The sequence below is a fragment of the Globicephala melas genome, chromosome 2 (assembly GCF_963455315.2).
Source record: "Globicephala melas chromosome 2, mGloMel1.2, whole genome shotgun sequence".
Classification (NCBI taxonomy): domain Eukaryota; kingdom Metazoa; phylum Chordata; class Mammalia; order Artiodactyla; family Delphinidae; genus Globicephala; species Globicephala melas.
Window position 1 is genome coordinate 137684457 of NC_083315.2, and position 15534 is coordinate 137699990.

The following is a 15534-nucleotide window of genomic DNA, read 5'->3' on the forward strand; positions in this document are numbered from 1 at the left end:
TGCCTGCCATATATAAAGGCTGCACGACCTCCCTGCACCACCCCCTTGAAGACCAGATTTTAGTAAACTAAGTGCTTTTGCTGCTGAGCAAATTCAACTTAAATTGCATTCTACACTACATCAGAGGTATTTCTTTTATATGCTTTATATCAGTAATTCTAAAAATTAAAAAGTGCCGTAGATTTCTCTTTCTGATTTAATATGCTTACAGTCATTTGGAAACTTGGAACTATGCTGTTTTGACTCACATCAGAATGTTTCAGAAGTACTTTCAAATACAGATGTCTATATCTGGTATATAAAGCCTTAAATTCAGGTAGGGAGAGCAGAAGACTAAAAAGGATGAAATATTTACTATTTTTGAGATCAGGTTTAGACCGTATGACAGAGACTTCGGAGAGCCACTGCTCCCTGGCAGAGCCTCACATCAGCAGCGCAAGTTTCAGACCAGCACAGCTTTCTGCGATGGAAGCTTACCCTGGGGTGGCTCCTACTCACTTGTGCCTCCTCAAGTTCTGAAAGAGTGTGTGGGCTGACAATCAGATTTTATGAAATATAATTTTATTTCAAACTAGTTAAGCTTCGTTACATTTGACATAATTATTCTCCACCCTGTGGTTGGGAGGGCTTGGCAACACCAACTCCTGGATAAGACAGATCAGGGCTCCAGACCTGCCCACCTCCTGAGACTGGAATGTGAGTTTCCACTCTGGGGCACTGAGCCAGCTTCCTATTTACTTAGAGGCATTGAGCACCTCAGGAGCAAAACAGAGGTTGTGATGCAAGTTTTGGCTGCAGAGCATGTTAGGATGGCTTGATGTGTTCACCTAACACGTGATCTGAAAGATTTCTCAAAGCCCAGGGTACACAGGATTACATCGTCTTTTTTAGCCCTTCTAACTCAGTCCTAAGTCAACAGGAGGCCGTGTGAACAATGAGGAAGCTCCCTCTGCGCTCTGATTGTCAAATGGGGGTTGAGTCTGTGCTCTGGGGAACACAGTTAAGTCCCAGAGTTCTTTCTTCCTGGTCAGGGCAGCCAGCAAAAGAATGGTGATAGGGAAAGCCATATGAAGCCATGGGGGCCCCGGTTTACTTACATGACTTAAATTTCTTGCAAATTCTGAGGTGTGGGTGAGTGTGTGTTTGCTTTCTAAACAAAAAGAGGCACATGTGCAAAAGAATAGAGAAAAGGGAAGAGTGAAGTTTAGTTAAAATGACCATGTATGAGGTCTTCTGAGGCACCTGGGTATAGGAGGTGAAAGAGACATAACCCCTAGTTGCCTGGGATAAGGGAAAAGATGGAGGTGTGCTCCCAGGTTGCTGTGGAAACAGAGGGGAGAAGCATTTCACTCTGATTCAGGATTTGCCTTAGGCTCTGAGGCACACAGGAAAGTCTAAGTTAACTAGTTTAAAACAAAACAAAAAAAAAAAAAAGGAAGGAAGAACATTCCAGGGCGGGGTGAAAGGCAGGAGCGAAGGCATTAGGGGATGACCGACTTGGTGAACAACTACAAGCAGTTTCTTCCCATGTCCTTCCAGCTATAACAAATCACCTGGAAAATTGATAGGTCACATTACTGCAATGGTAATAGCTGTTGAGGGGGGAAAAGAAAGACCCAATTCATGAAATATTAAAACTGCAAGTGAGCTGACCTTTTAACCAATCTTTATAGTATTAAGGGATTAAATGAGTAAATTATTGGTAATTGGACCCCCAGGGAGAATTTAATTTGCATTTAGATGTGATAAGTGTTTAGTAATTCAATACAAGTTTTACTTTGGCCAGTACTGAGCTGGGTCTTAGGTTGGTGATAATGTAGATCAGGTATAAGGTCTTATCATTAGGCTAACTTTCATCATCTGTCAACAAACAAACATTAAAATCTGTTTATTTTGTGGTTACTAAACGGCTTCTAGAAGTATTGTGAAAGAGAGCAGTACAGTACAGTGACTTCTGTTCTTATGTGACCCTTATCCAAAATTGTAAGAACCTCTCAGGAATATTGATTATGACACTATCCCCGTAGCGCTGAGGACAAAGGTATATTTTCATCTTCTTTAGATAGCTGGGAAACCTGAGAATGATAGTAATTGGGCTGCTTGCCAAAGATGTTACACACACACACCCCAAAACAAAACCTGAAGCAGGTACAATTTTAACCATGCTAGAGCCTCTGAAGAATTGGTATCTTAGCAATGTTTATTTGGACTATTTCTACATTTTATTCTTTGAGATTTCTTGTATTGACCCTAATTTTTACTGTTAAAAAGAATATAATGATTGATATCTATATAACATATATTCCTGCTTTCTGGTGTTTTTTTATAGAAAACAAATCCTAGAAGTTGAATTGCTGCATGAAAGGAAATGCACATAACACTTGGACAAGGTCACAAAAACACTAACTCGAAAAGATATCCGCACCCCCGTGTTCATAGCAGCATTGTTTACAATAGCCAAGATATAGAAACAACCTGTGTCTATCGATGGATGAATGGATAAAGAAGTTGTGATATAGATACACAATGGAATATTAGCTATAAAAAAATGAGGATATCTTACCATTTACGTCAACATGGATGGACCTTGAAGGCATTATGCTAAGTGAAATAAGTCAGAGAAAAACAAATACTTTATGATCTAAAAAACAAACAGGAAAAACAAAACAACCAATTCACAGAAAAACCGATCAGATTTGTGGTTACCAGAGGCCGGGTGTAGGGGGAGGAAGAATTGGAGGAAGGTGGTCAAAAGGTATAAACTTCTGGTTATAAGATAAGTAAGTACTAGGGATGTAATGTATACAACATGATAACCACAGCTAACGTTGATGTATGGTATATAGGAAAGTCGAGAATAAATCCTAAGAGTTCTCATCACAAGGAGAAAATATATATTTCCTTTTCTTCTTTGTTTTTATTGTATTTATATGAGAAGGTGAATGTTAGCTGAACCTATTGTGGTAATCATTTCACAGTATTTGTAAATCAGACCATCATGCTTGTACACCTTAAACTTACACAGTGAAGTTAGGTCAATTATTTCCCAATAAAACTGGAATAAATACTTCGACAGGTATTTGTCAAATTGGTCACCGAAAGAAATCATTCTTGACATAGCTACGTGTTGAATGTGACCGTGTGCCTAGCTCTGGGCAAAACGTTTCTAACGCGTTATCTCATTCAGTCCTTGGAAAAAACCTAGGAGGAAGGCACTCCCTGGTTTATAGATGGGAACACTGAGGCTTAGCAGGGTAAATACAGCCAGAGGATGGTGGGGCGAGGACTAGAGACCAGTTTATGCTCCTACCAGCAGAGGCTGGAGGTGCAGATTTCCCTACACTGTAGTAAGAGTAGGCATGTTAACTACCTTTATAAGTATTTGCCAACTTAAGAGGTAAAATGTCATTTACCTTGCAGTTCTTACATGTGTGTCTTGGATAGCATTGGACATCTTGGCATGTTTATTGTCTATTTGCATTTATAATTTTATGAATTCCCTGTTCACTTCCTCTGCCCCTTTTTTACTAGATTGTTTATCCTCTTTTCTTAATGATTTATACATATTATAAATAGTAACACTGTAGCATGTTGCAAATCCTTTTCTCCCCAGTTTGTTTTAACTTTGTTTTGTGTCTGTTGACAAGTAGGACTTTCAATTTCATAGATTGCAAATCTGTGGATCTTTTATGGCTGTAGAAATTTGTTATCCTCATCCCATTACTAGGAGTGTATTTTTTTCCCATGTTTTCTTTCTTTCTATAATTTCCACCTCAACATTTATCTGAGATTATTTGGGTGTAAGGAGTGAGGTAAAGGTATTTCCCAAAAGGCTACCTAGTTGTCTAAACACCACTTATTGAATAATCCATCTTTTCCCACTGATTTGAACCATATTCTCTTTCAGCCAAATTGATTTCTAGTTTTGGACTTTTCTTGAGGGGGTAGAGCACTGTTTAAATTATCGTAATTTTATAATATGTTTTAACATGTAGAGCAGGTCCTCCCTCATTGAAATTTTGGGACAGTTTTAAAATATTTATAGTACCAAATAAACCTTGAAAAAAATTGTCAAGTTTAGAAACATCCTTTGGGAATGTTGATTGAAATTTCGTTGAATTTGACATTAGATAGAATTGACAACTTTGTAGTATTGAGTGTTCCAATTTAAGAACTTCATTTTTACTTATCTTTTCATACCCTTCAGTTGGTTTTATAGTCTTTTTTTCATATAAATCTTCCACTTCTGATAAATTATTTCCTAGATAATTTGGTTTTTTTGGTTGTATGAATGGGATTTTTTAACTTATTCTAATTGGCTCTTTTGATATACTAAATACCTTGACTTTTAATGATTTATTATTGTCCATCACACTGAACTCATTTTTTTAATAGATTAGGCTGAATTCTCCTGAGTTTTCTAGTCATACATTAAACAACTTCAAATAATGGTATCTTTGCCACCTTTTCCTAATAGTTTGATCTTTTGTTTCATTTCTAACAACTTTGGTGAGTACTTTCAGAATAATATTAAATAATAGTGGTGATAATTAGTCTTATTCGTTCTTAACTGTCACAGGAATTTTGTTAACATTTACCATTCAGTTTGATACTTCTGACCTGTGAAAATGTGTGTTAGTCATGTTAAAGAGACAATCTTTTAGTCTTTTCGAAAGAATTTTTTATTGGATTACAAGTTAAATTTTATCAAGTGCCTTTTAAACATCTATTGAAACTGTCATACTTATTCTTTCACCTATTAATAGAATAAGCTATAATAGATTTTGTAATAATATGCCCATTGTTATGCTCCTGAGAAAATTCCCACTTGGTCATAGTGAGTTTTTCTTTTTAAGATAATTCTGGATAGTATAGAAGTTTCTGGTTATTTGAGTATATTGCTACTGGGAAAAGTCTACATAAAATGAATCCTTCAGTATTAGAGGTAGTCCTTTAAAAACTTTATCAATTCCTTCTAAAAAATTAGACTTTTTGGTTTATGTGACTAATTTTGACCATGTATTTACATGGAAATCTTCTATTTCTTCCAGGTTTTAAAATTTATTAGCAGATTATTCTTGCATGATTCCTTTAGTTTCCTTTGGAGCAGTGATTCATTTAAAAGCATTATTGAAGAAGGAATCTTTATTTTATAATCACAAGTCTCTGCATACATTGGAAAAGTTCTAGAACAGTTAGGTGGAAGATATCATTTATGATCTTTAAATGGTGCACAGTTTTTAGAGTCTTCAGATTAGGAGCCACTACTTTTAAAATATGAAATTAGAAAGGGAACTCTGAGTGTGTTCCCAGTTAATTTCTGCCTCTTCCAAGTTAACAGAGGTGGTGCTGGAACTGATGCTTTTGGGCAGGGCTCTCACTGTGTTGGGGGCAGTTCCCTCACTAAGTTTGTGAGGACAGCAGAATGAAAGGGGAGTAATGAGGAGCCCTGTTTGCCAGCCGGTCACTGCAGCCAGTCGATGCACCTGAGGTCCCAGACAGCTGGACAGGGACTGCGAGACCATGCTGCTGTCACATACTGGCGCATCGAAACTCTGGGGAACCCACGCTCTGTTCCGGGGGAGACTGGCCCAAGATAGCCAATTATAACTAGGCAGTTGGGAATCCCAGGGTTCACATATGTCTAACAAAGCATGATGATTTTCTGGGGTGTTTTACATCTTGAAGAAAGAAAAAAGTAATTTGGGGAGTATTTGAACTACCAAACTTTCTCATACATTAGGTGCTGGTAGGTTCATTACACATTATTCTTTTTTCCCTTCTTTTAATGTATAGCTACTCTCCAGAGAGACCGAATCTTCAAACATTTTACCAGGAAGCGCCAAAGGGCTATGCGAAGGCGAGTCCACCAGATCAACGGACATAAGTTCATGGCCACATACCTGAGGCAGCCCACCTACTGCTCTCACTGCAGGGAGTTTATCTGGTAAGAGGTCCCCTGTCTTCTCTGCTCCCAAGAGCTGAGACTTCCTCTGGTTGTGTGTGATTTCAGGAGAAAGCATGATTATTAAGAATTGTTTTAGAATCTGATTTTTTTCTCTTACTCTAATATGTTGACCTAGAAATTTTAATCCCCAACAAAAAAATTACACAATTTACAGATTAAGTTTTATATGTTATTTCTTTTGCCAATCATGTTGGTAAAAGTGCTAATGAATCATGAACTGGTTAAAAAGCACTAATTAGAGAGAGAGGCTAATCAGTTAATAAATGATCTATCCCTAAGGAGGAAAGAAATATCAACAGTATTTCTCTAAGAAGGCATGAATCACATGATGACTTATGGAATTAATTGTTGCAAGTAAACTAAACATACAGTAGTCTTCAGCCTTATAGTATGTAGACAAAGGTAATAGCTTTCAGTGATCACATACTATAATCCCTGGCATTTAAGAATCAAGATAATTAATAGTTGAGAAATTCTAGATGATTTGGGGCAATATCTTACTATACATGTTACTCAAGTGGCAAATCTATAATGTAAAATAAATTTAAGTAATAGTTATCTTCAATCAGAGGCAACATTAAACATATTTATTTGCAGAGAGAAGGAAGAAATACCCTCACATGCACAAAACATACACATACACACCCTTCTCAGGAGGAAGAAACACACTTTCATATCTGCAGCATAAAAGGAGATCTTTGTTTTTGTTGCAAATTTTAGTCATTTTGTTTAAAGCAGAAACACTTGATTCAGATTCATTTGAGTATTGATCAATTACTTTGTGTTTTGTGGGGGGTTTTGTGATTACTTTGGATTTTATACCTTTTAACAGTCAGAATGCAGGCTTAGTTTGTGTTTCTGGCCTTTTTAATCAAGAATATGGTCTTGTCTATGAACCTTTTAAAGTACTATTGGAATCCGTTTGCTAGTATTTTATTGAGGATTTTTGCATCTATGTTCATCAGTGATATTGGCCTGTAATTTTCTTTTTTTTGTGATAATCTTTGTCTAGTTTTGGTATCAGGGTGATGGTGGCCTCACAGAATGAATTTGGAAGTCTTCCTTCCTCTGCAATTTTTTGGAATAGTTTCAGAAGGGTAGGTGTTAACTCTTGTCTAAATGTTTGGTAGAATTCACCTGTGAAGCCATCTGATCCTGAACTTTTGTTTGTTGAGAGCTTTTAAATTACTGATTCAATTTCAGTACCGGTAATTGGTCTGTTCATATTTTCTATTTCTTCCTGGTTCCATCTTGGGAGACTGTACCTTTCTAAGAATTTGTCCATTTCTTCTAGGTTGTCCGTTTTATTGGCATTATAGTTGCTCATAGTAATCTCTTATGATCGTTTGTATTTCTGTGGTGTCTGTGGTAACTTCTCGTTTTTCATTTCTGATTTTATTGATTTGGGCCCTCTCTCTATTTTTCCTGGATGAGTCTGGCTAAAGGTTTATCAATTTTTTTTTATCTTTTTGAAGAACCAGATTTTAGTTTCATTTATCTTTTCTATTGCTTTTTAAGTCTCTATTTCACTTATTTCTGTTCTGATCTTTATGATTTCCTTCCTTCTACTAACTTTGGGTTTTGTTTGTTCTTCTTTCTCTAGTTGTTTTAGGTGTAAGTTTAGGTTGTTTATTGAGATTTTTCTTGTTTCCTGAGGTAAGCTTGTATCACTATAAACTTCTTTCTTAGAACTGCTTTGGCTGTGTCCCATAGGTGTTGTGGTTTTTTTTTTTTAATATTTCTTTATTTTTGGCTGTGTTGGGTCTTCGTTGCTGTGCACGGGCTTTCTTTTAGTTGCAGCTAGCGGGTGCTACTCTTCGTTGCGGTGCGCGGGCTTCTCATTGTGGTGGCTTCTCTTGTTGTGGAGCATGGGCTCTAGGCACGCAGGCTTCAGTAGTTGTGGCTCGTGGGCTCTAGAGCGCAGGCTCAGTAGTTGTGGCGCACGGGCTTAGCTGTTCCATGGCATGTGGGATCTTCCTGGCAGGGATCGAACCTGTGTCCCCTGCACTGGCAGGCGGATTCTCAACCACTGTGCCACCAGCAAAGTCCCATGTCCCATAGGTTTTGGATTGTCACGTTTTCATTTTCATTTGTCTCTAGGTATTTTTTTTATTTCCTCTTTGATCTCTTCAGTGACCCATTGGTTGTTTAGTAGCATACTGTTTAGCCTCCATCTGTTTGTGTTTTTTGCAGGTTTTTTTTCCTTATAGTTGACTTCTAATATTATAGTGATGTGGTTGAAATATATGGTTGATATTTCACTATTCTTAAATTTACTGAGGCTTTTTTTGTGGCCTAGCATGTGATCTATCAAGAATGTTCCATGTGCACTTGAAAAGAATGTGTATTCTGCTGCTTTTTGGGTGAAATGCTCTATAGATAATATCAATAAATATCATTTGGTCTAATGTGTCATGTAAGGCCAGTGTTTCCTTATTGATTTTCTGTCTGGATGATCTGTCCATTGATGTAAGTGGGGTGTTAAAGTCCCCCACTATTATTGTGTTACTGTTGATATCTCCTTTTACATCTGTTAATATTTGCCTTACGTATTAAGGTGCTTCTATGTTGGGTGCATATATATTTACAATTGTTATATCTTCTTGGATTGATCCTTGATCATTATGTAGTGTCCTTCTTTGTCTCTTGAAACAGTGTTTATTTTAAAGTCTATTTTATCTGATACAAGTATTGCTGCTCCAGCTTTCTTTTGATTTCCATTTGCGTGGAATACCTCTTTCCATCTCCTCACAAATATCATATGATCCCATGTGGAATCTAAAAAAATGGTACAAAGGAACTTATTTACAAAACAGAAATAGACTCACAGACATAGAAAACAAATTTATGCTTACCAAAGGCAGAAGGAGGGGGCAGGGATAAATTAGGGGTTTGGGGTTAACAGATACATACTACTATATATAAAACAGATGAACAACAAGGACCTACTGTATAACACAGGCAACTATATTCAATATCTTGTAATAACGTATAATGGAAAAGAATCTGAAAAAGAACATATATGTATACATAGATATGTATATATATATATAAAATGAATCACTTTGCTATGCACCAGAAACTAACGCAACATTGTAAATCAACTATACTTCAATAAAATAAATTTTAAAAAGAAATAAGACATTAAATTTGTACACAATAAAAAAATAAATAAAATATAAAAGAAAGAAAAAGTATAGAGTCTTGTCTAAACCAAAGGCCCTAAACTGGCTGTCGATATGTATGAAGCCTAAAACTGTAGTCTTTAGGAAGACGTTCCTATTCCATTTTTTGATGAAAAAATTAGCATCTCTGGCAACTTCGAGCCCATTTTTCTTCTTTGCATGTTCCAGTTAGACCCACCTCTCCCTGGATTTGCCTGACCAGAAGGGTAATTGTCTGTTGCTCTTTTATTTCATGTCACACCATTTGGCTTCCCTCCTTTACGTGACCTGTCTGCCCCTGTAGGCATTTGTGGTGACAACCTGTGATCTCAACTAACGTTCTTAATGGAAACTTACTTGATAATTTCACCAATTTTTTTTCTACCAAGGAAACTTTAACTCCCACCTAACTGGCCTTGTGAAACACACGCACACGCACACACACACACACACACACACACACATGCACACACACTTAAAATAGTGGTTATGTGTTTTATATATATACACACACACACACATACACACACACACACACACGTATGATTAAGCACATGGACTCTGTCATTCAATCTCATCACCAACTATATGTGTGAACCTAGACAAGCTATATAACCCAGCAATGTCTCCTCATTTGCAAAACAGAGACAATAATTTTATTTTATTTACATAGTAAACTTTTATATGCACTAGAGTGCCAGGCACTGTTCTAAGTATTTTACATTATCAACACTTTTTATCTTCATGATAACCTTATAAAGTAGGTACTGTTATTATTATACCTTTTTATATATTAAGAAACAGTGGCTCAAAGTAGTTAACAACTTGCCCCAAATCACATCCAGGCCATCCAGCTTCAGGATCTGTGCTCTAGGCCATCCTATTATATGTGCTACCTCACGTGGCTTTTATGAGGATTAAATGAGATGGTAGAGGTCAGCTGCTTGGCTCATGGCCTGGCATATCCTACTGGCTTAGTAAAATGTGGTTTTTGTTAATAAGAATGAGAATCATATCACCATCACTCAGAGACTGTATTAGGGAGAGACAGAGATGGAAGCTGTGGGTATGATGGGCATATTGTGACCGCACTTCTGCTCCCCAGTGGACTCTGGGTGATGTGGGCACACGGAAGATGGAAGATGCCTCAGGTCAGGCAGCTGGAGTGGACTCACCTGTTTACATCCATATGTATATCTGCATCTGTTTACTTCACCCTCTGCATGTCTTTATGTGTATGTGAGAGAGAATGATCAGTAAGGCAGTAAAGTGAAACTTCAGGAAGAGGCTCAGTCATACACACAGAGGAGGTTTATTTTCACTGAGGACTTGGGGGATTGCCGCAGCGATGGGTAGAATGAGAACTGCCAAACTCACCTGTTTGTTATTCGGAGCATTCTAACTCATCAATTTCCTCCTTGTCCTGTGGTAACAAAAAAGGGCTTAAAAAGGACATTATTTCTGCTGCTTCTCTGAAATTGTGTTTTTTATAAAGGACCAGAGGATGAAATTTGTTTTCCTTAAGTACTGTAATTATAGGAACATTGTTGCTGAAATATTTGACTAATGGTTTCTTTTTTCTCTATTGTCTTGAACAGGGGTGTATTTGGGAAACAGGGTTATCAATGCCAAGGTAAGAAAACATTTTAAAACTATGTTTAATCTTGTTCCTGTGTTAAAAAGTGATTATACCAAGAGGAAACAGGATACATTCCATTAATATTTTGATAAATAACTCTCTGTAGGTCAAATGAGACCCCCGTAGAATTACAACCCTTTAGTTTTGTTTAAATTTTAGCCATGTCTTTTTGTAGACAAAGTAGAGGGGATGTTTTTATTTCTGAATCCAGGATACCTATATACGTGTAGTTGTTTAAAGTTTTGTCTCTGCAGGATCATGAACATACTAAAAGGTAATGCGATTTTGTGAGCAGGACCCTTGAGTCTTGAAGATAAATTTTTGGTGTTTTACAATCCCCTTGTCCGTAGGAGTGAGAAGTAGCACAATGCTGATTTCTCTTTACCTGCATTGGAAATAGAAGCTATTATCCAAGTTGCTTTTTGGATTTTCTGAATTTAGTTAAATGTGAGAATGTTCAAAGTTAGGCTGTTAAAGGTCTTGTAAGTTATTATCCATTCAATTTATTTTGATTTTCACAATTCTGAGATAACCTCGATTAGTGTTCCGGAAGAATTGGAATGAAATAAAAAAGGAAAGAGGAAAAGAAGGCTCCTTAATCTGGAGGTTTAGCCAGGCTGGATTGGACTTTTCTTTTATTTGGGCCTCCCTCATCATTAACTTGAGCGTCATCTCATGGTTTATCCATATGGTACCTATTATCTTAATTTACACCCTACAGATCATTGGTAAAATAGTACTACCTATCCTAGAGTGGTAACCTATGGTAAACTAGGTAAATAAAGAAATCCCACTTTCTCTTCTGAAGGAGGGGAAGTAAAATATTATTTCCCTTAGAAGAATGGAATAAGACATACATTTGGATGTAATTTTGACTTTAATATGTATGAACAATTCTGAGTTCTCAAATTTAGGAAAAACTGAATTGATATGACAACAATAATTGACCTTCTGCTATTAATTTCAGCCTCAACTGAGAGCATAGTTCACAGGTCAGAATCAATGTCACTTTTTGGCTTGGACCTCTCCAGCACAGGGGTATGCTCTGTCCATCTCATGCATACAAAGATAACTTGAGAACCTCTTGGTAAACAAGATTACATTTTTGAGTTTAAAAATACATGATTTGTGACGTATCTGTTGTGTTTTTAGTTTATTTCTTCTACCATGGCCCATAGTGCCAGGATATTTGAAGAGCTGATTTTCAGTGGGCCACCTGTTAAAGGACCAGGAAAGAACACTGGTCAGGAGACATGAGGACACTAATTTGTTCACATCTTGCAAAGGGATATAAAACCACATGCCTAGTTGGAAGGATATACCAATCATGCTAAAAAAAGCACACAGATTAAAGCAGTCTTCAGAACAAGGAAATTTATAAAGGATAAGGGAGGGCATTATGGAATGATAAAAGGAGTCAGTTTTCCAAGAAGACATAAAAATCTTTAACGTATATGCGCCTAATAACAGGGCATCAAAATACTGAAGGCAAAAACTGATAGAACTGCAAGGAGATATAAACAAATCCACTATTATAGTTGGATTTAATTTTATTTACTATCTCAGCAGTTTCTGATTCTGATTGATCAGCATTTCTGCCTGATCCAGCAGGCAGAAAATCAGTAAGAATATAGTTGACCTAAACAGCACTATCACAACTTGATCAAATTGACATTTATAGAATTCTCCATCTAAGAGCAGCAGAACACACATTCTTCTCAAGCTTACTAGGAACATTTACCAACATAGACCACATTCTGGGACATTGAAACAAACCATAACAAATATAAAAGAATAGAAATCATAAAAAGTATCTTCTCAGACCACAGTGGAATTAAACTAGAAATCAATAACCAAAAGATAGCTCAAACACCTCCAAATATTTGAAGATTAAGCTACATATTCTAAATAGCACATGGGTCAAAGAAGACTCAAGAGGAAATAAAAAATATTTTAAATCAAATGAAAATACAATTTATCAAAATTTGTGGGAGGCAGTGAAAGCAGTGCTCAGAGGAAAATTTAGAGTATTAAATGCATATATTAGAAAAGAATAAAGGTCTAAAATCAATAATCCAAGTTTCCATCTTAAAAAGGAGAGAAATTTAAGCCTAAACTGAGCAGCAGAAAATAAATAACAAAAATAGAGTGCAAAACAGTGAAATTGAAATTAGGAAAACAGTTTAAAAAATCCACAAAACCAAATGCTATCAATAATTCTCCAAAAAGATCAATAAAATTGATAAGCCTGTAGCCAAGCTGACTGTGAAAAAAACAAATGCCTTGGAATATAAGATTTTTCTATGTGAAGGATTCCCTCATATAGAAAGACCAGTTCTCTGGGCACTTTCAACTTGGTTCTCCTGAGAATTCAATCTGATGACAGCTAGATTTGTTTTAGATTATAGTGCTACTTGCTGACATGTCATCTCTCTTTATGTATTTAATCCTAGAAACTTCCATATGTCTTGAAAGATCTTAAAAATGATGTGTATTTTCATATTGCTTCATTGCACATGTTCATCCTTTAATGGAAACTGGACTCTGCACTCTATCAGTTGTCTGAATGAAAATTAAAAAAATGTTATTTAGAAAGTTCTAACTATTCAAGCAATTGATTGGGTCATTCTGCAAATACTTAATGAATGCCTACTTTGTTCAAGTCATCATGCTGGCTGGGAATCCTGAGGACATTAGAGGCTGTATGTGGAAGATCTGAAATGAGGGAGGCCAGCTAGAGGTTGTAGGAGACTAGAGGAGGGAGAGAGTTTCAGTCTAGAAGGGGAGCCATGGGGAGTATATTTTCATAAAAGAGACATTTTTTAAAGTTGTGTCTTGTTATACATTTAAGGTTTAGTGAAGTGATAGGAAAGGAAGATACCCCAGGGATTGAGAGGGACATGGACAGTGTGTTGGGGAGAGTGAAGACTTGCTCCAGGAAGAGCACCTAGTCTAGTTATTAGTGGAACAAAGAGCCCCCAGAGAAGAAAGGTGACAGGTGAGCCTGGGGTCGGCTTGGGAGAGCCTGAAACCCATCTGGGAAATTTCAACTCTAGTTTGACTGACTGTGAGGCACGATTGAATGCTTTAGATTATGGGCCTGAGGTGACCAGAATCATATACTGCGAGATGATTCCTCTGGAGGTTGGGGCAGGAAGGAGGAAAGCCAGGAAGGATGACATTAGTTCCGGACCTGAGTGTGAATAGTTCAGGCGTGAGCAAAGGCCTGAGTTAGGGTGGTGGTGAGGAATATAGGAAGAACGGGAGCATTGGCTGCCATCATGTGGGCCCACCATCTAAATCAAGCCACCATGGCCTGGTGCCTCCAATAAATGTTTAATGGCTGGATTTAATTTCCTAGTGTGCACCTGTGTCGTCCACAAGCGCTGCCATCATCTAATTGTTACAGCCTGCACCTGCCAAAACAATATTAACAAAGTGGATTCAAAGGTGAGATAGCAGTTTGCTGATTAAGTGCCTGCATGAGCTCATGCGAGCACATTCTCTCTATCTCGCTCTCTCGCTCCCTGTCTCTCTTGCTCGTTCTCTCTCCCCCTCTCGCTGCCTCTGTCTCTCTTTCTCTCTCTCTCTCTCCCTTCTTCCCTCTGCTTTTCCTTCCTCCCTCTCATTCCCAATTCCCTTCCACACTCCTTGAAGCCAATGGTGGTATCAGAATTGAAATTTCTCTCCTTTTTATATTATGGCATTTGTATTTCTTTACTTGCATAGCTTGACCTGTCCTGCAAATGACTCCATTAGTGATCAGCTGGGTAAAAGCTCTAGGGATCAGTTCTACTAATTTGCAGAGAGATTTCCCTGAGTTTGGCATCAGATGACTGGGATCTGAATGTAGAACCCAGACTCTGCTAGCTAGCTTCTCTCTCGGCCTCAGACCTAAAATAGTATCAATACTACAAGATAGAATTGATATGGTAAGTATGTTGTTAACTGTAAATTGCACTTCCTAAATAAAGTGACCTTTGGCCCCCTCCAGCCTCTCGAGGAATTTCAAGGAGGATCTAGATCTATACATAAAGGCTTGAACATCACTCTTGCCATTAGCATTGCATCCAGCTGAGGTGGGCATACATTCTAAATTCTGGAGGTAGAAGGCAGTTGGAGTATTACCAACAGTTAGCAGTGGATTTACAGATGCACTGAAGAGTCTGACTCTGGAACTTGTTGGTTCTTTACAGTATACGCCCAGGATGGCTGAGAGTACACACAGAGGCGTGTGTACTTTCTTTTATGAGAAAGAGGCCAGAAACGTTTCAAGAGGAGTAATATTGCCCCACGACTTGTTATGTGTGGCTCTGTGGTTATTGCTTCCAACTGTGATATAGACTATAGAGCATATGCCTAATTTAACTATTTGCTGGAAACAGTATGTGAGATTTCACCTGATCCTGAGACGTGATCGTCTGTGAGATAAAAGCAGAACCTTTGCACTCAGATATCAAAATACAAAGACAGGCAGAGGCTGGAAGGGCTGAATAAGATCACCAGTTGAATGTCACTTTGGAATAAATTCCTTCTGTGGTTCCCTGTCCTCTGGGGGTCACCCCATCCTCATGACGCAATTTCTGGAAGAACTCGTGGTGATAGCAAGTGTATGTTGCCTATAAAAGACGTGTTGAATCCTGAAGTTAAAAGGTTCTAGAAATAGACATGGGTGTGAGGAATTGGCCAGGAGAGAAACACGGCCAAGTGAATGTAAAATGTGAAATGAATATTTAAATTTCTATTAATCTCCCAAGATGGTG

The 15534-nt window shown here is 37.5% G+C and overlaps 1 protein-coding gene across 1 annotated transcript in view; it reads left to right on the forward strand.

Annotated features, from left to right (window-relative positions):
- PRKCH (protein kinase C eta) overlaps nucleotides 1–15534 on the forward strand; it is a 220270-nt gene that overhangs the window by 111487 nt on the left and 93249 nt on the right. The window contains exons 3-5 of the mRNA XM_030855165.2: nucleotides 5797–5947; nucleotides 10731–10765; nucleotides 14133–14221. Coding sequence (XP_030711025.1) covers nucleotides 5797–5947; nucleotides 10731–10765; nucleotides 14133–14221 — 275 coding nt within the window. The remainder of the gene's footprint in view (nucleotides 1–5796; nucleotides 5948–10730; nucleotides 10766–14132; nucleotides 14222–15534) is intronic.